The 22767-nt window shown below is 44.1% G+C and overlaps 1 protein-coding gene across 14 annotated transcripts in view; it reads left to right on the top strand.

Annotated features, from left to right (window-relative positions):
* Positions 1-22767, top strand: part of RABGAP1L (RAB GTPase activating protein 1 like) — a 223066-nt gene that overhangs the window by 181998 nt on the left and 18301 nt on the right. For 11 of the 14 annotated variants that reach the window (XM_064427734.1, XM_064427731.1, XM_064427733.1 and 8 more), the window contains one exon: positions 22566-22658. In XM_064427734.1, the coding sequence (XP_064283804.1) occupies positions 22566-22658 (93 nt within the window). Of the gene's footprint in view, positions 1-6172; positions 6428-7667; positions 9391-22565; positions 22659-22767 lie in introns of those variants that run through there. The other 3 variants (XM_064427745.1, XM_064427747.1, XM_064427744.1) reach the window with 3 other exon arrangements.

Raw genomic sequence — 22767 nt, 5'->3', positions numbered from 1 at the left:
TCTGGCAAAATGTGGGGTGGTCTGCAGTGCTGAAAAAGGGCAAAGTATCCCTGAGCTGACACAGGGGCATTGCAGGAGACAGCTGCCCCGTGGCTGTGCTGATCTCTGACCTGTGCCTCAGACTCTTGTTCTCTCTTTGGTGGTAGTGGGCCCAGCCAGCTTTCTACACCCTGAGGTCCTGGGACTCTGAAAGATTCAAGAAAGCACAGGAATGCAAACAGTACTGATAACAGAGCACCAGTTGTGCATTCTTACTGGAAACATGAAAAAAAAATTTACAAGTGAGAAAAATAATCTTAGTATTGCCCAACAGAATATCCTGGATGTTTTGCCATGCACTGCTGATAAGGGATGGCCAAAGGCACTTAGAGACCAAGTTAGGGCATTGCATCTCCAGCTCAGAGTGGGCTTTTTTTCTTGCTGCTGTTACATTTAATTAGGAGAGAGAAGAAAATGACTCAGACCTGTTTCTGGTCTTTCTCAATTTCACAGTTCTAACTAGCATCAAGGAAATTACCCTTCGGGTTTTAGTTTTCCCCATGAGATACCTTCACCCTCATGTCAGACTGAGCAGTGTCAGGCATGTGCTCTGTCACAAGTGTCACCAGTGGGACTCACTTGTTTCATTCTCCTTACAGCTGAGAGTGTCCAGTTAATATCCTGATAAATCAATTGCCAGTCCTCTTCCAGTGCCAGGAGTGTTACTAAGTCCATGAGTATTTCTCTGGTAGGGTTCTGCAGAGAGAAGTACCTACAGAAGAAAGATATTGTGTGGCATTTCAAGAAACAACCCTAATATCCTTTTCAGCTATGATTCTATGTCTGAGAAAGGTGATCAAATCCTTCACTGCTTTCATAGAATTATTTTTAAAGGTGTCCCTGCTCATTGCAGCAGGGTTAGACGAGGTGATCTTTAAACATCCTTTCCAAACCGTTCTGTGACAGAGTAATTGGAAACAGTTATTCTGTCACCAATGAGAGAAGGACATCTATAACCTTTCAAACCATTATGTAGGTACCTGGACTTACATGACATATGAAATTCACTGTAGACATCAGCATAGCTTTTCTTTTTCAAGTTTGTTATTACTTTTTTGTGAGCTGGTTTATTTTCTTTCATTCACTTTCCAAATAGTGAAACTAATTATGGTGATCATATAAAATATGTACTTTGGAAATACATTAAGGAATTTTATGGTGATAGAAGTCTCGTTTTAGAAACTTTTTTTGCAAACCATTCTAAATTTTATTGCCTTTGTTTTTCTTTGTTTGATGGGGTTTTCTTCCTTTACATCAAGCAGAAACTTGCTCTCACTCATTACCAGCATTTCCCTTGCATTTTGTGCAAAACAGATTTTGCACAAACACTTCCTCTACATGAAAGACATACTAAAAAATGAAGTACAGATAGAAATTATGGCTCAATTTTGTCTCTAAATATAGACCTCTAGCTGGACGTTGAGAGGAGTCAACAGGAGCACTGGGGGTGAGGGAGCGTCTGAGGGAGCTCAGCCCTTGCACTTGCCCTCAGCTTAAGCAGCACTTTGTGCCCAGCCTGAGCACGTGGATACAAGGAGAAAATGTCCTCCTGCCCTGTGGATATCTGTGCTGAGCTGGAGCAATCCCTTGTGTTGGTATTCTTTTAGAGAGTGTCTCATTTCTTTTAGTTAGTAGTAAGTAATACAAGACCTATAGTCGAGATTTTAAATAAAAGACAAGATTGGAATAAGCCACATGGGGAGGGTAGAAAAATACATGGAAATAGCTCTGGTCTCTGGTTTCTGAAGAAATACCTGATTATCACATAGAGCTCTTTGATAACTGGTGGCAGCATTTGCCTTCTCTGCCCCTCCATACATACCATTTGAGCTCTTAAAATAAGCTTATTAACAGTCAAATCAAGACAGAGTAATCTTTAAATCACATGTAAATACAGAAGCTTTTCTCATTGTGTAATACTGAAGCATTTAAATGTAGATGCAGATTTTCCCAGTGGGAGACTAGATCAGCACAGTTAAGTACTGGAATAGTTTGTCTCCCAAATCGTCTTGTGAGAACAGAATTTCCCTTTCACTGTACTGGATGATGATGAATAGGGATTTAGGGGCAGAGGATTATGTGGAGTTTAGATTAGTGGATACTATTGGTAGTCTTATACAGCTGATCAGCTTGCATGGTCCTGATCTTCCTTTCTCCCCTGGAGCTGACCTGTGCAAATTGCCAGGGAATTTGTCCAGGGGAGTACAGAGCTGCTTTCTGCCTTTCCTAGCAAATGGGTCAAATACCTTCCCTGTATCAGCTGGCTGCTTGTTACCTTTGGTATCAACATCTGCCAGCAAGTGCTGCTCACTGGATGTTTTTGGGCTGCACTCAGTCCTGTGAGCTCCAAGTTAATGCCCTGATTTTTAACTCCAGCATTGAGGAACATGCCACTCTCCTGGAAGGTGTCAGTAGTTTGTACTTTTAATGCAAAATGCATGAAATGATCTCATTTCAGAGTCACCAGGCATGCCTGAGTCTAGACTGTGTCTCACAGTCACACTGCCTGCTAAACCTCAGGGAAGGTGCCTGGACTGGTCTGCCTGGTTTAGCCCAGCTTGGCTGACACCGTGTGCCATTTCCTGCTCACCCACATCACTTCAGTCTTAATTACTCCTTATCTCATCTTTCAAGCAATCATAGGGCAGATTTATTTTTTGTTTTGGGAATATGCCATTACCATTGTGCTGTTTCCATATAGAAATGTCTCGGCTTTCCCTCAGGGCTCCTGTCAGGGTGTCAGTGAGCTACCAGCACAGCCAAGGTGAGTTTGTGCGTGGCCAGCTCCTGTGGGATTGATGAGCAGAGGATGTGCTGGGGTCCTGCTTTTTAGTTCCTATTACTTAAGTACAAGAATATCTCATGGCATCTGGCTCTCCAGCCTTTCCTTCTTTCCCCTTTTTTTTCCTTGTCTCAGACTGAAGGTCAGGTGCAAAGTGATAGTAAAGATACTAAAATCTGACCTGAAGCAGGGCACTTCAGGTCATTTAGGTAAACATGTCACTGCATTCTCCCTGTGCAGCATGGCTGGTTCAGCACTGGAGCAAACTTGACAGACAACCTCAGTAATAGTACAGCTTAGAGTTTTGCATTTTCCTTTATTTTTACCTTTATTAGTCTTCCTTAGGGACATAGGTAAGGACTATTAACCCCTCTTTGGGAAGAGAATGAAAAACATGGAGAGATGTATCTGCTGGAATCCTGGGCCCTGTGTTTGTCTCTGTGTGACAGATGTTGCTATTTAATGCTATTTAATGTGCTGATTAATGTTAATTAGTATCTTTTGTTGGCTGATCATCTGCTGTAAGTGAAAAGACAGCAGGCTATTTGGTTGAAATCCCTGAATCAACCTGTACTGAAACCAGGCCAGAAATCCATGTAAATCGTTGTAAGGGCAAAGCATCCCTATACAGCTCTTATGCTAATTTTCTTGGATAATATGCTTGACCCATTTTGTTTTCTTTTCAATACCAAGTGAAGTGATAACTGCAACAAGTTTAAAATACATTTCACAGGTAGTGTTGAGTTTGTTATGGAATTTAGCTCTAAGTGGCATTTCTGTGGTGTAAATGCCATGCAAGCTTTATTCGGTTCTTGGATGAGTAGCCCCAGGGAATATCAGAGACATTTGTAATGGCAAAGGTTGTTAATGTTTGCCCATTCAGCTGTTGAGGGGCGATGATTTGGCTCGGAGAGCACAGGTTTAGGAGGCACTGGCCACGGCTGTGGGACAGGTGGAGGAAGGTCCCTGGTACCTGGCCCTGCTCTGGAGCTGTCACTTCTCTGAGCTGAGGAGTTGAGTGGTTTGTGGATGTCTGCTGTGATGGAACTGGAAGGAGATTAAAAAAGAGAAGGGGTGACACAGGAGACAGGTGGCAGAAGCCTGCTCTTTTTCAGGAAATTATGCTCCAAGGCAGATGAGGAATTTTTGCCTGTTCCTTCTGCATGGTTTCTGTGGTGTTCTCACTACTCCAGACTGTCCTGGCCCACTTAGAGGGCATAAGGCTGGAGGAGAGTTTGCCAGTTGGGGAGCTCACTGGTACCACCCCTTGCTTTCCCAAACAGGAAAAAAAAATACCCTATTTTGAAAAAAAAAAAAAAAAGCATGGGGAAAGAGGAAATATGCTCAGTTCAATTTGTAATATAAAGTAAATACAAAGTATTCCCTAAATGCCCTGTAAAATCTGTTTTTCAACAGCCAACAGTTGGAATTTTCAAAAACTAACACTAAGAATCAGTATTCCTTTACTTGCTATCAATACTGGCTCAAGGATGTCTGGTTCTTTCCTTGTTCCTCTGTCACCTGTCACACCATAGCTCCTTGTGGGGCTAAGCAATAAAATCCACTGATTGTTCAGTTGGAGTTCTGTGCTGCCTTTGCCACTGGAAAAACATGAACAAGCAAAAAGTCAACGCTACTGTAACCCAGATTCTCAGCAGGCAAGGAAATTTGTGAAGCAAAATATTTCTGGCAGACAATTCACATCTGAAGGAAGCCTAGCTGGAGAGAGGAAATTACTTCTATTGCCCTTAGAAAAAGTAATAGTGGCAGAATAGGAAAGATGGATGAAAACATAAAGTAAAAATGTGAACTTAATAAATTAAAAATCAAAAGAGGTTCATGAATTCATTTTAAAAGGTTCAAAATAATCTGGAATGGACTGAGCTGAATAATGAGTATGCACCTGTAGGCTGGAGTCCCAGCTATGCTGCTGTTTAATCTTGTTCATGTTTGTGTGGTTTTAGAAATCAAAAGAGGCAGATTTATTTTCGGCATGCCTTATTTAGCTGTAGTTCTAAGTTACGTAAAACCTGAAATGAAGAGGAAATTTGACCCAAACCCTTAAGATTTCAAGTGCTAATAACCACCTCGGTGAGGAACAGAGCAAAGACACAGAATAGAATTAGCTGAGAATAAGCTTAGAGATGCCCAGGGAGTGAGCTCCAGTAGGCTGGGCAGGGATTGGCTGGACTGCTCTTCCCCCTTTGGAGTTTTGGGGTGAGGCTGATAGAGTTTTACTTTCCTTCTTTAGAGATCATCTATAGGAACAGTGTGGAAGAAAATCCTTACGCAGCAGTTGTTGGAAAGCACGAGTAGCTTTTTGTGTGGCATGTGGATTTGGGGAGGCTGGGAGAGGGAAATTTGGGTATTTGGCACTGTAAAATGAAGATTCTCCAGCCATGAGTTCTTCCCTATGTCGGGCTACACAGTTCCATTGAGGGGGAGTGCCTCACCGGTGGGTCAGGAATGCCTCAGCAATTCCAGCCACACTGACCTCTGCCACCACTGGGAGAGCACATTCCCTGTCTCCAGTGGGATGGCTTTGCTGGCTTCAATCTGCAGAAATGAGTTTACAGTTGTGTCTGCTTTCAAACCAGGAGCAAGCTAATTGGGAGGATTTGCCCCTGTAAGTGCATGTGCTAAAGCACATCAAGCCCAGATTTTTCCACACATTTGGAGAATTATTTTAGGAGAAACACAGGTGCATACACCCACTTCTTTTGGGGAAAAAAAATAGGCCATGCTAATTTGACATTTTAAATAATAAAAATAAATCTTGGAGAAGCAATCACGGATCAGTCAGAGCCTGGAAATTGCATTTCTGGAATGGTGCAGGTCATTCCTGAGAGCCATGGTGACTTTGCATTCCAGCATCACGTGGGATCCAGAAGCATGTCTAAAACTGGAACAGAGTTCCAGTTTCTGCTGCTTGGCAAGCCTTTGTGGGTGAGAAGAGAACAGAACTGTGTGTGTGATCCACAGAGTTTCACTTGTAACCAGGTGGTTTTCTCTTGCTGGATGTGTCTGAAAAAGCCCTTCCTGTGGGTTCAGAATTACAATAAGAGCTGATACTATCATTATTTGTTCCCACTGGGGGAAAAAGACAAGTAAACTTATCTTGAAGACTGCCAAATGCCATTCCAAGTGCTCTGAAAGGGGTTTTATGTTTCCTTCTCTGAAGACGGCTGTGATCTTCCCGGATTCATTAATGCATGAGAGGCAAATCACAGAAAAGGCCTTTGTGTTCCTGGAGCTGGTGGCAGGAAGGGAGCGCTTCCCAAGGAGCTGCACATACCTCACTTCCCTGTCTGTCAGAAGATCCTATCCCTGTCAGATAGCAGCAAGACATTCCTGGGGGTGGAGTGAGAATGAATTTATCTTGGGAGTGAGCAGGATTTTGCTTTGCTAGGAGAGCTGGTTTGCTCAATTCAGGAATTTTCCGTTCACCTCTATTAACCATCGGCATAAAAATCCCAACAACTGCAATTAGAGCTCCTTACCTTAACAAGTTCACAGTTGTCTGCAGCTCACCTGTCCTTCTGCTGGCTATCCTCTGTCTCCTGACTGCTTGGTTGCACCGCTTCTCCAAAAATTCCTGCTTTAGAGGTAGGCTTTCACAGCTGTGTTGTGGAGGGGGCTGCGTTCCTGGTCCTTGAGGAAGGATGCTGCAAGGTAGATGAGGTGTTAGGCAGAGACTCGCTCTTTGCTGTAAGGAAATACAAATCTTCTGTGTGGGTTTTATTGTCTTTTGGTAGGTTATTCATCACTTCACCACCCAAAAAGCCCAGAGAGGGGAAGGCTCTGTATGGAGGGGCTGGGAGGAGTGTGTGGTGTGGCCTGGGGAGGTGGTGGAGGGCACCTGTGCTTGCCCTCTCCCTTCCAGCTACTCTGGTGTGAGCAGGATGCAGTTGTGTCTGGCTGGATGTGTTTGTTCGGTCAGTTTAATTCAAAATATTTGATTTACCTAGCTTGATAGTTATAATTTTGTGTGCTGATTCACTAGACAGCACAGGCTGTTATCAGGGAGGTAAAATGCAGGATCATAGGGATTTGCAGGCAGCTCATCTTCATTAGCTTGAAACAACTGAAAAACATTCTATTTAAAGAGATGCATCAGCTAACGTCACAAATCAGTTGTTAGTTCTTGCAATTGCTAGTTAGAACATGCCAAAATTATAAGCCCTTTGTTATGAATAGGTATGAGAATTACTGAACTAATTATACAATGATATGCAGATGTAGTTCTGTTAAATAATTGTAACCTCTCTGTCTAAAGAGGAAAAGAAAAAGGTAGTTCTGGTCCATAATTCCTTATAAATGGAAATGCCTGTTGGCTAAACCAGAGGAGGGGTTCGACTAGCTGCAGCTGTGGAGTATGTTTGACAATTTGCATTCCCCACCTCCTGCCCTTATTGCAGAATTAAACTGGTCTTTCATTAAGGTGGCAGTGTTTGCTGTTACACCACCTGCGCCTACCTGAGCGTTCCAAGGTAATGCCAACCCCAGCCGGAGCCCCTGGCGCGGGTGCCAGCGGGTGGGAGGGATGTGGGCAGGGACCCACCCCCGGCAGCACACCGGGGAGAGCCCGGCCAGCTCGGAACTCGCTCTTCGGGAAGATCCCAAACACCCCAAGGCGATGGAGGTGGGGAGGAAGCGGCGTTTAAAGGCTTCAGAAAACCTGAGCTGGGTTTGGAACAGCAGGTAGGAATTTTCTGCAGGTGACACGGAGAGCTGCCTTTTCGCTACCCGGGCTGGAATCAGTCTTCCTACTGCAGGAATTATTCATTGGAAAAAATTGCCTTTGAAGAAAAACAAGGAAAGAATGAACTGTAGGTGCGTTTCAAGGGCAAAATATCTTTCTTCATTCGGCAAGGGTTAAGCATGATCAGAATCTGCTTTAGTCTCAAGAGTTTAACCTCAAGTGCTGCATTTTTTGTTTGCCATAAGCCTATTAGAACTTTCTGTTTCCTAGCAATAACATGTAATTTCTTCCCACTATATAAGTGGAAGAGAAGTTAAGGTTTTAATCCTGCCTGCTAGAGCTGTTGCTCAAGTTTCCTATTCAAATGCAAATAGCACCTGGTGCTATTTAGATAGCTGCAATCTTTGATAACGATACTCCAGGAAGAGAGGAGAAAGAAAGCAAGGTGGGTCTGACTACTCATTCTGGAAAGCACGAGTTTAACCGTATGCCACACCAATCTGCACTGGACATTTCTATCAGATTTTTTTTGCATCCAGAACGGACTCTTTTTGGAGACAAATGGATGGCCGGAATGATTTCTGTTTCTTGAGCAGGTATGATTTTTCACCAGGAAGAAAAGGCTTCCAGAGAAGATAAAAATGTAGTGGATGGAATTTTACTTTGCCTGATTGTCCTGAAAGGAGTTTCTTCTGGGACATTTTGTTTGTTTCTTCAAATCCTGTTTATTTTCTAGATTTTCATTTGTAGTTTTCAGAGCACTGGTTCTTAATTATTTTTCCGTATTTTTTTCCTTATGCTGTTTTTGCTCTGTGTCAGATAGATCAAAAGAAGTTGTGAGAAATGAACTGGGAAGTCAGGAGCAATCGGGAAGGCTGCTCCGCTATTTAGGATTCACAGACAAGAGATAACATATTAGTTCTTAGCTAAAACAAGACCAGTGCCAGATCTTAGTTAAAAACCTTCTTCTGTGTAAAGTTTTTATTGTGTAAATTGTTTTCATTTCACTTGTGGAGATACCAGTTTATTCAAGAAAGAGCTTTACAGCCTTGTTGCATTTTTCAGGGCTGTTTTACCCGTTATTGCATGTGGAAACTGAAGGACACTTTTTTGGAGGGTTGTGACTTGATGCCATTTTCTTCCTGCTAAAATCAAAATATCTCCAGAGTACAGAATGCAGTTGAGATCTGCAGAAAACCAGAAATGATATTTTAAAATATTTTAAAGGAGAGATTTAGCAACTGGCAGAGAATTTCAAGGAGTGCTTGAAAGAAATCAGCATTATACCAATCTCTGTGAATTTACAAATAATCCAGAAGCAGCAATTCATTGGAGGGGAAGACTGCTGACAGGAATATCAGCTTTCACGGGAGAAAACTGGACATCAAGAATGAACAATTGCTACCCAACTGGAGAAGCACAGCAGTGATTTCCGTCAAGCTCTGACAGATCTTTCCTTGTTTAATACTAACCTGTTTTGTCTCCTGCTGTTTCATCTTCAGCCCAATACTGGAACTATAACAGGTTCCTGCCTTCCTCCAGACTGCAGCAAAAGCCTTTTGGCTTTGGGAGCGTGAGCAGGTGTGCCGTGTGTGCTTCCCATGATCCCGAAGGCGCCCGGGAGAGGCACACCCGTTTGCTGGGTCATGTTTTCTCTCTCCTGACACTCCTTCCCCAAGAGCGTCTCCAGCCGGGCGTGAACAACTGACGGGAGCTGAGCCAGGGCTCCGCCTGGGACCTGCCGAGGGCAGCCAGGATGATGGAAGAGGTCTCCATAGTGGTGGCTTACGATGCCCATGTGTTTGGCCAGCTGCGTGATGAGGATTTGCTGGCCAAGCTGGTGGCAGGCAGCAAACCCAAAGCTGTGGTAGGTGTTCCCCCTTTGACAGTAACGCTCAAGGTTAAGTCCTTCCATTGAAAACTTCAGTGCCCTTTTTTGTTCTTCAGTTTCTCTTTTTGTTACTTAGTTTCTATTTGATTATTTTCAGCAATTTGCTGTCATGCATTAACGAAATGAAATTAATCTATTTCAGAAGAGATTATTAAAATCTCTTTCTGAGCAGCTAAGTTTAGAAGAAGACAATTTGCTCAGTAGGATCATAGTTTAAATAATATTTTTTATGTAATTGTAATAATAATTAAGCTAATCCAGCTGCAGACTCTGAGAATGTAAGTCAAGAGGTCAGGGTAGGTGCTGTTTCTGGGGTGCAGGTACCCTCAGCATGAAATCTGAGAGAATCAGTCCCTTCCTTGGGAATGGTGATGTTTCACTTTTATACATTTCGAAATCAGCATGAATATCTGTAAAAACCTTTTAGTTCAATGAAATGGGCTATTTCTTCATAAATAGCGTATCTCTTTCTGTAAGTGACATGTAGAGTGTGGTCATCTCCCTCAGTCGTGGAGATCTCAATGCTTGGAGGGAGCTGCAGGCTCTGAAATTTGGTGCAAGTGTTAATCCTTGGCCTCAGATCCTACAGCTGAGCCCATGTGGGAGCCAGGATGCCTAGAAGCACTAAGGAGGAGTGTTTTGAAATAAAATGTATGTATAGGTGTTAAGCTTAATGTGCAAGCAGGTGCAGGTAACATTTCAGGCTAAATACAATCTCAGTAGCCCAAAGGAGTGCTCATGTGTGCAGATTTGGGGCTGGGTGTGTGTTTGTACCCAGTCACCTCCTCTGCTGGGACAAAGGAAAGTGTTCTCAAAAAAGGAAAATCTGCTTTTTTTGTATCTTGCTGTGCTTGTTCCCTGCTCGGGTTTTTCTGCCTCTCCACGCTCAGGAGATCTGGGATGCATGAACTCATTTCCTGCATCTCACATAGGATCATTGAATCTCTGGATGTAAACCAGAATTCTGCCCAATCCCTTTTATTACTATGCTTTTTCCTGTCTCTGGCCTTCTTTAGGCCAGAATTTTCAAGGTCCATTACAAAAGTTAGATAATAAATCTAGAAATTCAGTATAGACAAAACCATGCTCTCAGATGACATGGTCACCACTGGGGCTGGGCTCTGAGCAGGCTTTGGCTAGCAAGTACATCAGGAGTCACCCACTTTTCCCTTGAATCTGTGCTATCCCTTAATTCACTGTCCAGCCACAGCCTTTCCTCTTGCCCTGCCTTAGCTGCTGGCTGTGTTTTTTGCCTGGAAGGCCAGAGTAGGATCTCCTTCAGACAGGACCTGGTGTTGCAATAGGATTAACTGGAGCCTGGTACTGGCAGCTCTGGGAGAGTCTTGGGATGAGTTTCTTTCAGAAGGGGATGATGAACAGAGGGTTGTCCTGGGAGCTTCCTGCCCTGAACTGCTGGGGTGCTCTAGAGCTAGCACTTGCAGTTGCTAAATGAAAATCCCTTTCAGAGAAGACCTTTCATGGTGGCTTACCTTGTAATTTAACCCTTTGGGAAGTGCTGCCAGGATGGGCTCAGCCGTGGCTCTGCAGGTCTGGGCAGCGGCAGAGCACGGGTAACAGAACTGTGTTGTGGATCTCTGGATTGCTCTGGATCAGCTGTGAGTGACCAGGAGAGAGACCAACTGGTGTGAAAGCACCACATTACATCTCCAGATGATTTCTGCCACTCTGAAATTAAGATGAAAAGCATTTCTCTATGAACTAACTGCTTCTCTCCTAGTAAACAGAGGACAACTGTGGGAGGAAAAGTATCATTATTACTTTCATTTAGAAGATCTGACTAATTGACTTTACTGTAAGGGTTTGTTCTGATCAATTTTTTTTTTTTTTTTCCTGGAATCAAAGTGTATTAACATATTTTTGCATTAATGTGGGACTTTGAGCAGCCTGGTCTAGTGGAAGGTGTCCCTGCCCACGGCAAAGGGCTGGAACAAGATGGTCTTTAAAGTTCTTCTGACCCAAACCATCCTAGGATTCCATGTTTCAGTGCATTTTATGTACTAGTAGAGAAATTAAAAAATATTCTTTTTGTTGGGTTTACATAGGAAACACCTAACTGCTTTTTAACTAGTTTTTGAAGGATATTAACTAAGCAAATAATGGTGCAAACAATCTGCAGAGATTTAAAATTATGCTCTCCTCAGAATTATGATAGGACTAGACAATGCATGGGAGTCTGCACTATGAAAGGACAAGACCTGATGGCTCAGATGTTTTTTTTTTCAGTTCTCTGCTGCTACATGTAACTGTGGAACAAGCCGACAGTCAGGATAAGTTGGGCAAATGGTGTTGACTCTCTCAAGGTCACTTCACCACCTTGCACAAAGGTGTGGTCTGTACACAAAGGGATGTTCTGCAGGAAGGATTAGTGGACGTTTTGTTTATTCTAAGAGGTCATATTAATAGCACAGGTATGTTGCAACCTGGGATTCATCTGCTGGGTTTGAAAAATGCAGTTTCAGTTACTTTGAAAAGCTTTCTATTGCACACTCAGGTTGTGGAGAAAAGTTTAAGAAGCAAAGTTCTGTAAAGACTTCCATTCGGTGGCTGGGTTGGTCTTGTTGGAAGGTTTCTGGCATTACAGGTAACTCCCTGCAGCTCCTTTGGGTTGTGCAGTGGGCTGGGGTGCCCAGGAGTCTCTCCTGCACAGAGAGCCAGATGTCATGATGTGAGGTGACAAAGAGTTGATGCCAAAACCAAACCAGGCCAGGTGAGAGCTGTGCTGGTTCCTTGTGCTTTAGGCTGGCCCTGTGTGGCCTTCTGACCCAGGCATGAACTTGGGCACAGTCAGAATCATCTGCTGTTATCCACCATCATCTGTATCCATCTGAGTTATCTGTGTCCTTCCCTTCTAGCTGTATTTTTCACTGGAAAGCATACTAGTATTTTTATAATGTTCTGATACTCTTAATTAAACAGGATGTAGATGATCTGAGATAAGGTTTTATTAAATATGTTTCACTATGTAATAGCAATCCCCCAACATATATTATAATAAAATTAGTCATATTGCAGTGTCACCATGAAATGCAGTTGTTTTGCTGTGTGGTCTTGCTTTCAGAATTTCAAGTTGTTCTGAAACTACTTTGCACAGACAGGGAGAGCAGCATATATAAGTGGGCTGCTGTGTAGTTTGTGCAAGAATTGAGCAGCTTTACTGTGGGGAATTTCAATTCTCAGTTTATCTGCAGAAAACTTGGACTCAAGGGGTTATAAAAATGCTATTCTAAGTGGCATAATCCTCTTAATCCAGAGCTGAAGGACGTTCTTGTGGAAAGCTTCATTGTATTTCCATTTTCCTGCCTGCCTTGCTGTGTTTAGCTCTCTGTTCAGGGGAATTATCAGCCATTTCATAGAAAGAATTTGTGGTTGCCCACTGGCAGACCCTGCCATAAGGATTTCTAAGCTCTCAGCATCTCATCAGAGCTGAACTGAGGAGGTTTAGAGGGGGTGGGTGAGCTGCAGAGCGGGTGGAAGACTTGGGAGGCCTGGGAGAAGTGCAGTACACAGTCATGCATGGGTTGAAGGCTAACTGGCAGGGAGCTAAACATTTTTGGGGGTTGACAGAGGGGCTGTGTTTAACATCTTCAGGCCAAGACACCAGAAGAGAATGCACCCTGTTTTACAGGGGGCAGAAACCAGAGAGCTTGCTGAGGTACAGCAAGTGCAAAGGCAAGGGCAGAATCCTGAGTAGGATCAACTCCATCATCTCTGCAGGGTGGGGACTAAATCTCTGGACAGCATGAGTGCAAGCTGGGAGTTGTGGAGGATAACCTGTGCCCAAGGCTGGCTGTGCACAGACAGGTGCCAGTGAAATGTCTCTCTCTCCCTGAATCCTCCTGAGCCCACAGAGACCAGGGATATTCCCTAAAGCCTGTGGAGTGGAAGGCTTATGGGAAGGCAGGGTCTGACTGCATGGTGAAGGATGGGAGAATTGGGGCATCTCAGCCTGAGGAGCAGAAAGCTCAGGAGGGATCTAATTGCAGTCTCCAACCACCTAAAAGGAGTTCATAGAAAGCAGAGAGCCAGACTCTGAGGCACACAGTGACAGGACATTGCATTAGACAAATGGTCATAATTTGCAGCAGTCAGTTCTGGCTCAGCACAAGGAAAGCAGTTCTGTCCAGGGAGACCCTGGCATCTCCCTCCTTGCAGGCCTTCAGGAGCAGCATGCAGCATGCTCTGGCTGTGAACCTGCCCTGCCTGAGCAGGAGCTTGGTCCATGTGCCCCCTGGAGCCCTTCTAATCTCAGTTTTTCCTTGAATCTCTAATTCTGCCTGGGTGGAGTCTTGCAGTGCAGAGTCCCTGGCAGCACTTGAGCTTTTGAAGCCCATCTTTCCCTGGAGCTGCTGCTAGAGGAGGAAGGGTGGTCACAGTTATGGCAATTGTCTCTTTCCACAGATCCAGTCCTCATCTGAACCCTTTCCTTTCCAGCACAAGGAGGGATGGATCCTGCTTTCAGGCTGTCTTGAGTCCCCACCTCAGTCCCTCCCTCCCTCCCCTCTGGGCAGGAGCTGCCAGATTCTGTCCTGATCCTCTTGCCTTGTCTTTGGAGCAGCTCCCTTGTGCTGAGGATTTTGAGCTCTTCCATCTCTCAGTGTGAGGCATTTACACTCTGCATGAACGTTTCAGGGGCTCTGCTCTACATCCTCTTCAGTTTTTTCCCCACCTGCCTCTCCCAGGATGAGATGCAGTATTACAGTATTGCTCTCAGTGACAATCAGGGTTGACCTTCCCTGCTCAGCTTCCTTTCCCCTATCCTTGTGCATCCCAGGGCTCACATCAGCCCTTCTGCTGCAGCCTGGCTCTGGCAGGAAGTTACATTTTTGGCAGTAAGGTGGTCTGTTATTTCCTCCCTTCTCTCTGTACCAGCGTTTATTCCCAGTCCCACACTGCTCTCTGTCCTCCCGAGCAGTGCCAGTGCAGCTGCCTGTAGGGCTGAACTGTCAGTGGTACTGATGCAATAAACATTTTCAAAACTAATTAAATTGAAGTATTTTTGCAGGTTTATTCTGGTCAGCTTGCCACCAAACAGTGAGGTGAGAGGGAGAGGGCTGTGGAGGAAGAGCTGGGTCTTGCCCAGCTTATGGCAAGCTGCTTTCCCTGAATGTGCCTCCCATTACCCCATCCTGTGTCCTTCCCATCTCCTCATGGGATTCCACCCCAGCTCCAAGCTGCAGTGAAGTCCTGTGGGCATGTTCTCTGGAGTTAGCAGAGTGGTGTGTTTCAGTAGAGGAAGCTACTCCCAGGAATTCAAATGTATGTGGACAGTTTCTGCTTGTTCTTCTTCTGCGCTGTTCTTTTTTTCTGAGTGTCATTCACAAATTCTATTTGTTGGATTGTATCTTTCATTTGCAGGCCACTGATGCAGTGTTTGATAGTGCTGGATCTTTGATGAGAATGTCATTGACCAAAAATGAAAGATGTCACTGGATAATGGTTCCCTTTCACAATGGCTTTCTGACCCATTTCCTGAGCTTTATAGTTCATGTTTTATGGTTGTTGGATACTCTTTGGAGGGTCTGGCTTTTAAGAAAATAAATCCCTCATGTGGTAGTGAAGCTAGTGCTAGAGAAGACTCTTACAACTGTAAAGTTACTTTTATCAGACAGTGTTGGAGGTTAGGATTTTTCATTTTTGTTTTTTTTTTCTTTCTCTCAGGGAATTTTCTCCCATTTGTTGCCTAAGACATGGTAATGATGATACATAAGAGAGACAAAAGATGTAGCTGGGAGGAGGAAGAAAGGTGCAGAGAATTTTTTTTAAATACTGTGACTCAGAGTTGATCTAAAATAATACTAACACATAGAATGTGTGTTCAAAGAATACTGCAAGGTTCTTTGATTATCTGGGCATATGGTTCAGAGTTGTCATCTAGCACCCATCCTCCATCTCAGGAATTTTTCATCTTGTGCTGGACACAAGAGTGTGGCAGGAGACAAGATGTGGCTCAGTCATTCAGCAGAATCAGGACCTTGTCTTGCAGACAACAGGTTTCACCAGTTTCATGGCAGGTTTCAGCAAATGTACTGAGCCAGGGGTTTATTAGCTGAAAGCTGTGCACTCTGTGGACTAAGTGTGTTGAAGGGGATGGGTTTTACAGTAAACCCTTGGTAAAACCACTGGTTTGAACCTTGGCACTGATAAGTTTCTGGCCCTGTATTGGCAGTTGTGCTGTAGGTCTGTGTTAGTTCCGGAATAAACAATGTTGGAAGTGAACCCTAACACCACGTAGGTGGGAGAGGCTCTTTCCTGCTGTGTGATGCAAGAAAATCCCTTGGTTCTTTCTCCTGCATGTCTGATTCTGTTGTCACGGGGATGGTGCTGAGGGCTGTGTGTGTCTTCCTGCTTGCTGTTCTCTCTCTTGCTGTGAAGTGCTGAGAAACGTGACCAGAGCTCTGGAATTATTGTGGATACGAGTTAGATCTCAATCAGAATGAATTGTGTACCTCTGCTGGGGAGAGCTAAGAGTTGGATTTCACACAGTTACTGAGGAGACATAAAACCTTCAGCATCAAATGCTGTGTATCAAAAGGGGGATGTGTGTAAGGCACAGAATCACCTGGAGCTGTTATGTTTATGAGGTACAAACTGATGAATAAATCCTGTGCTGGAAAAGTGACTGCTGCTCATAGGATGTGTGTTACCCAGAGCAGAGCCTTGGATTAAATGGCTGGGCAGCATCACTGTCCCAGCTACCCAGCCCTCACTGTGCCCGTGGCATATGCAGCAGGTAGTTCCATTTAGCCTCAGTAGCAGAGGTCTCATCATTCAGGCTTTGTCTAAGCTAGGGCAGATAATAAAAATGACCTGTAAGCAGGTGTTTTCCATCTAGACTGTTTCTGATTCACCACAGCATTGCTGGTGACCAGAGCCATTGAGATGCAGACGGTGTGCAGGCTGGCAGTGGCTCTGGCTGCTCCTCTCCTGGTGTGTGTCTCACTGCTGCAGCCCTTATCTTGTGTCTGGGGGAGCTGGGAGACACCAGCTGCAAGGGCAGAAAATCATCAGCCATTTCCAAGCACTGCTTTCCAGCCACTCAGGGTGTCTCTTCTTCACTAAAACAAAGAGAATTGAAAGTGGATATTAAACCTTCATGTGTCAAAGTGGAAATGAATCTTTGATGGCAGAAGGACATTTTGGGATTCTGAAAAGCATCTGCCACAGGCAGAACATCCTTTCCTTGGCCCTTTTTCATAGGTGTAGGCTCCCCTGCAGCCTCACAAACACAAGCACTGTGGTCAGTGTAAAAGTACACGCTGGTGTTTAGAGTTACAGTTCAGGGAATCCACATTCCATTCTCTTTTCCTGTGGTGCTGCAGGACTGCTCTACAATGGGGCTTATTGAACATCTCTCTGTCTCAGCTTACTCTTAGTTCAGTGTTTTGCTAACTGAGCCTAACTAAGCAGATCTTTAAACAGCAGGGCTGCAGAAGAATAATGGGCCCTACCTGGTTCAGTGGATTTTCATGAATGGAAATACATTGTGGAGATTAAAATCTGACAAAAGGATCTGGTGTTGGAAATGATCCAGCGTCACTGACTCTGCTGCTGCTGGCTTGAATCACAGTAAATCGTGCAGGTGCTCTGTAAATTTTGCAACCTGCCTTTCTCTCGTCTCTATAAATTCTTTCTAATGTGTCATTGCAATTGAAACATTTTGATAATGGACTAATGTAGAGAAATCAAACAAAATTCACAGCAATGCTGGTTTCCTTTGCCTTCAGTTGGCTTTCAGGTTGGCTTTCTGTAGTCCTGAAGACTCTTCAGGAATTCTTAAACATACAGAGCTGGCAAGGAGTGACTTGCAGCAAGAAGAAACATCTCCCCCTGCATGGAAGGGATGCTCAGGTGTGCTGGGGTGGAGCTGTTTTGCTGATACAAAAAGAGCATTTCTCTCAGTTCTGTTTCCAAACACGAACTGGAGAGATGCTGCTGTGCAGCAGATGCTCAGGCATACATTCAGCAGGACATCTCTCCAAGGAATTTCAGGGAACAACTCCTTCCTTCTGGCTTAGATGGTAAAATAGCATCTGACAGCTGGGCCTTTTATTGTGCCCCAAAAACCAGGGATCAGATGGTGCTGAAGGAGCTTTACAGCGTGGGGTTGGATGCAGGGTGTGTGGGATGAATGGGACACTGTAGCATGGGGAAGACACTGGAGGAGGGCTGTTCCAAGGCTTTCAAACTGGTGATAGAACAACCTGTTGCCAGTGAGCCCTTCCCTGCATGGTGTCAAAAGGAGAGTTGGGAATTCTTCAAGCTGTGCTCCAGCCTGGAATTTCTTTTTAGGCAGCTGATGTCAATCCTACATTAATTTTTACAAATGGATGTTGCAAGTTTTCTGTGCAGAATACCCATCCCAAATAGTTTTGTTTAGAGAGAAATTACAGTTTTTCCTTTCAGATTTCATGCTTGTGGCTAAGATCTCATTGGAGATAGAGTTGTTCAGGTTATACTACATAATAGCTAAGTACAATATCCCATTCACCCTCTTTAAAGTCCAATCCAGGAGACAAGTCTGTTGTGTCAGCGTAGTACTGTGGGGTTTATTCTTTTTTTTTTTTTCATTACTGCCTCCTCCCAGGAGAAAAACAAATAGCTTTATCTACTTTTTGCGCTTTATTGTTAGGCAGATATGGCAGGATACTCTGCATTGCTTTTGGCCAACCACATTTTAAAGAAAGGATGACACAGTTGCCCATAGTTATGACTGCACTGATGAGTAGCACTAAGTCAGTTTTTTTGGTCTGATTTTGTTACACTGAAACCTTTAATTGGCTTAATAAAGTGCTTAAATAGAGCTGTATTCCTTAAAATTGAGCTGCTTTCTTTCCTGGAACTTGCTGTAGTTGTATTTCAAATATAAAGTATGAACTGGAACAAAATGGCACAATTTTGTATTAATTAAGATGCTGCATGTGATTGGAAATTTTTTATTGCTAATCTGCTGAGCTTCTGTTTAAAGCTCAGAGTCTTCACCTGACACTCGCAGAACTGAGCCTCCTTGTGAAATTTCTTCTGATACTGTTTTAAACCATAAGGTGAAGAAAATGAAGTACACACAAGTGTAACTCCCATCTCCTCAAGAGCGGCACTTGTGGTGTGGTTTTGTGGGAGCCTCTTGTGGCTGTGAGCAGGGCTGAGCTGACCCAGAATTCCTGGGCTGTGCTGGGATCTCAGCAGGGCAGGAGTGTGGGATGGATAAAGGGAGGCTGGGCTGCCCCAGGGTCTGTGGTCACTGTCAGTGCTGCTCAAAGCAGGAGGGGTGCAGGACCCCACCTCAGCTTGGAATTACCAAGCAGATCCATCGCCAGTGAAACAGAAAATTATGTCACTTGCTTCAAAGAATGAGAAAGGAAGGCACTGTACACTTTCTTAATTGGCTTTTTTTTTTTTTTCTTTTACACTGCGGCAAGAATTAGAGACACCAAAGTGTTAAGAGTGAGGAGATTAAGGAATATTGGCTATGTTGTTAGTGTGGTGGGACAATGTATTTTTTTGGAGTGTCAATGCAGTGCTAGATAGAGAAAGAAAGTGGAGCTGGGAAAGAGATCCCTGCTCAGCTTGGCATTGTGGTGGTGCTGGAAATCAGAAATCAAGCAATAGGATTTCACTATCTGGATCAGCCTCTGGCTGTCTGCATTATGTTCAGGAAATCATTTCCCATCTCTGCTTCCATTTCCTGGGCTGTCAAACGAGCACAGCCATAACTGCCTCCTCTGAGTGCTCCAGCTGCATTAGAGCAATAAAACACTGGGGAGGAAGGAGTCATAGGTGTGATTTATGAATCCAGCAAGGTCGGGCTGAGCTGCTTGTACACGGCTGAAGAAGTCCCAGAGTGAGGGAAGGGTCTCCTGAAGCTGAGTGGGTGCTGATGGACACTGTCCATGGCCAGGACTGCCTGAGGAAGTGAAGCAAATCTCTGCAGCCCTGGCTGAGCAGGGGCAGCTAAAAACAAAGTGGTTTTGTTTCTCTTCCATGATGCAGTGAGTCCTTCAAGCATTTGGTGCCATGGGGTTTTTTCAGAAAGAGGTTTTGCTTGTTCAGTTCTTCTGTATGGATGTTTTATTAACATGCTCTGCATGGGTGTTTCCCCACATATAACTGCTTATAGCATGATTTTACACTTGAAGGCAATAAAATAAAACAACTCAATGAGATAAGATATTGAGATAAACAATTATGAGGAATGTTTATAGACTGTAAGAGTCTCCTAAATTTGATAAGCATCAGTTCAAGCCAATATACCCCATGGTGCTAAAGAAAGAAAAAAAGAATCAATATTGCAGAAGCTTTTACAGAGAATTTATGAGCACTTTGTTCAGGATCAGTTTGTGAAGACTGAAGCACAGCTAGCACTATGCACTTACTTATGGAAATGCTTACTGAGAAAACCCTTGTTGAATTCACAAACTGTTTCAGGGAATTAAATTGGGAAATATGAAAATGGGCTTTTAAATATTTTTTCCCGTTTATTAGAGTATACTCAGAAGAAGAAAGTGCTGTAATAAATTATCAAACTCCTTTGAGAAATGTGGCTGAATAGACAGTAGCAGTGAAGTGTAGCCCTGCCAGAGTTCTTGGGCACACTTGCTCCAGTTTCTATTTGACAAGATACGTGGATGAGCATGGACTGGTTTCTGGTAGGAGTTCCCCTTAAGACAGATTTTCACTGTATTTAGGTACTTTCCAGTTAAGAATTGTAGCATAAATAGATAATAACATGCAGTAGTCACTATCATCTTTCCAGGAGCTGGAGGCTGTTTCCTGTGTCACGCCTGGTGCGTGCATGATCTGATGCTTGTCTCGGGTATTATTTACTGTCAGTATTCCCAAGAAAGTGCTGCTGTGCTGATTCCTTGCTGGACAGGGTGCCAGGCACACAAACCATGGCTGTGGATGGCTCCTGTGGTGCTGAATGAGGGAGCTGATGCCTCCAAGGCCCCAGAGGACCCACACGTGGTCCTGCTCTCAGCTGGGAACTGAAATACAAGCAAGTAACAAGAGCATATAGAGAAGAAGTGTTGATGGAATGAATCAGCAGGCATTAGGAAATGGTTGATAGTTGTGGGTGGAGGAAGCCCCCAACACCCTAAGGTGAGCAGCAATGCTCACATAAGAATGGGGGGTAAAGGGTTGTGCCTGTGCAATTTTTACCTTCACTTTCCACCCTTTTCTCCCTATTTACACACACAAAATCAGTTTAGAGACACACAAACTTACAACATGAACTTATAGACACAAAATCTATCTTACATCTCTTGTTCCTTCCCATGGCAGGATTCTTACTGAAGCACTGACAGGGCTGTGTGAACAGGAGTCTTGTCTGTCTCCCTGTGTAATGAAACTTAGTTCTTATATGCACTTTAAAAGTTTCAATGAAAAGCATCAAGAACAGGAACATCTTTGGTTGAACAGATCATCATCTGAGTTACAGCTGTGTTGTGCCTTTTTGCCATGCTGCACCATAAAATCTCCCTTGTATTTATCTGTATTTCCCAGTGGTTGCACAGTGGAGCACAAAACTCCACAGCAGAACCTGAGAACTGTGTTTGGAGGGTGTCCTTATCACAGCCCAGCTGGGGAGCTTTCATCTGGTTCTCTAAATGAAAGCCCATTAATTCTGGTGAAAGGAGGGGATGGAGCAGGCTTTGGACATGTTTAAACAAGTCCATTTCATTTAAAACACTATACTGAAATTATTTCTGATTCTTGTGATTATTAAATAGCCTCAACAGTTTCAGGCTGCAGCCAAGCCAAAGCTGGCTGGGTTTGTGTTAGGAGGATTATTCAGTTGAAATGTATAAAACCATCTCTCAGTCACTTTCCCTTCATGGTGTTTTGCCCTATTAAGAGTCATCACAGTGAAATCTTCTTGTGTGTTTGCCCAATGTACTTCATGTTTTTATCTTCACCATTTTCTCTTTGTTTGCTTTAAGGGGGTTGATTTCAGGTTCCATCAGTAATTGTGGGAATTGGTGCTGCTTTATTAATGCTTTGCAGATCATGAGTTTCATGTTTGCTACTTGCACCTCCCTCTGCAGCAACACTGAGCACTTGCTTGGTCCCTTTGGGTGCTGCAGAGCAAAGAGGCATTGGGCTGAAAACCAGCAAAGAGAAAACAACTCCAAAACTACACAGAAACTCCTATCTCTGCTCACTGGCTGTAGTTTTTGCCCTAAGGCAAGGTGACAGTGGCATGTCCTCACAGCAGGAGGCAGCTAAACGTGATCAATACAGGCAATGGGAATATCTGCATGACACATCAAGGGAGAGCCTGTGTTTGTACTCCTGGTGGTTCCAGGCTGGTGTTGGGGATCTCTCCAGCTGCCAGCAGGTGACCTGAGCAATGCTGTCAGAGCTCTCCAGGGACAGATGGGAGCACTGCATACCCAGCCAAAAGGTGAAGGGACAGCAGAGCCTCCCCATGCTTTGTTGAAAAGAACACAGGCTCCTTCTGATCAGTGTTTGAAGTGGAAGTGTTCCCGGGATCCAGCAGCCTGGGTTTTGACCTTTCTGCATGGCTGTTTACCAAATTTGTTTGTGATTTCTCTGAGCCTCCTCTCCGCTCGCTTGCACTGCAGCATCTCCATCTGTGCCTAGGAGGGCTCTGATGCCAGACTTCATGAGGGCATTGGTCACAGGCTATAATTTAGACATTAATACTCTCTCAGCAATAAAACCATTACTTGGATCTCCCCCAGGGAGTTGTCTGGTCCTTTTGTATGAGCACTCCTTTGTTCTCATCTCACTTTCAGCAGTTGTCTTGCTAAAGCATTGTTTTGGTGAATCATATGTATCAAAATGTGTTTTCCTCTTCCCTGTTCTCCCACTTGTCTGTGCTTTTTTCCTTCTTGTTAGTGTTATTAAAATGTCTCTACTTTTGCTTCCCTTTAAATGTCTGAATAATTAGCAGCAGTGGGCACAGAAAGATTTCTGTGATGTGAGCTGTATTGGTAAGTGTTTGACACGGCTTAATGAGTAGGGGAGGGGGGACAGTGGGGAGAGACTTTATTCAGCAGCAGCTTTCCAGCACTTCCTCAGTTTCCTGTTGGTAGGGAGAGCATTCAGTCAGCTTTTCCAGCATTCCTCTAATTTTTAAATGCATGTTTCCCAAATCTGTTCCACAGGTGCCAACGAAAAAGCTGAAGAAATATGAGAGAGAGTACCAAACCATGCGAGAGAGCCAGCTGCAGCAGGAAGATCCTATGGACAGATACAAGGTAGGGAGATGCTCTTTGGGAATTTGGTGAATCCCACAAGGAGTGAGCTGTCTCCAGCAGTTAAGTAGAGGTGTGTGTACCATGCTCACCTCCCTGGGATATGCCAAGG

This window comes from Passer domesticus, chromosome 7 (genome assembly GCF_036417665.1).
Source record: "Passer domesticus isolate bPasDom1 chromosome 7, bPasDom1.hap1, whole genome shotgun sequence".
NCBI classification, from domain to species: domain Eukaryota; kingdom Metazoa; phylum Chordata; class Aves; order Passeriformes; family Passeridae; genus Passer; species Passer domesticus.
Note: the sequence above shows the minus strand (reverse complement) of the source record. Positions and strands in the feature narration are given on the sequence as shown.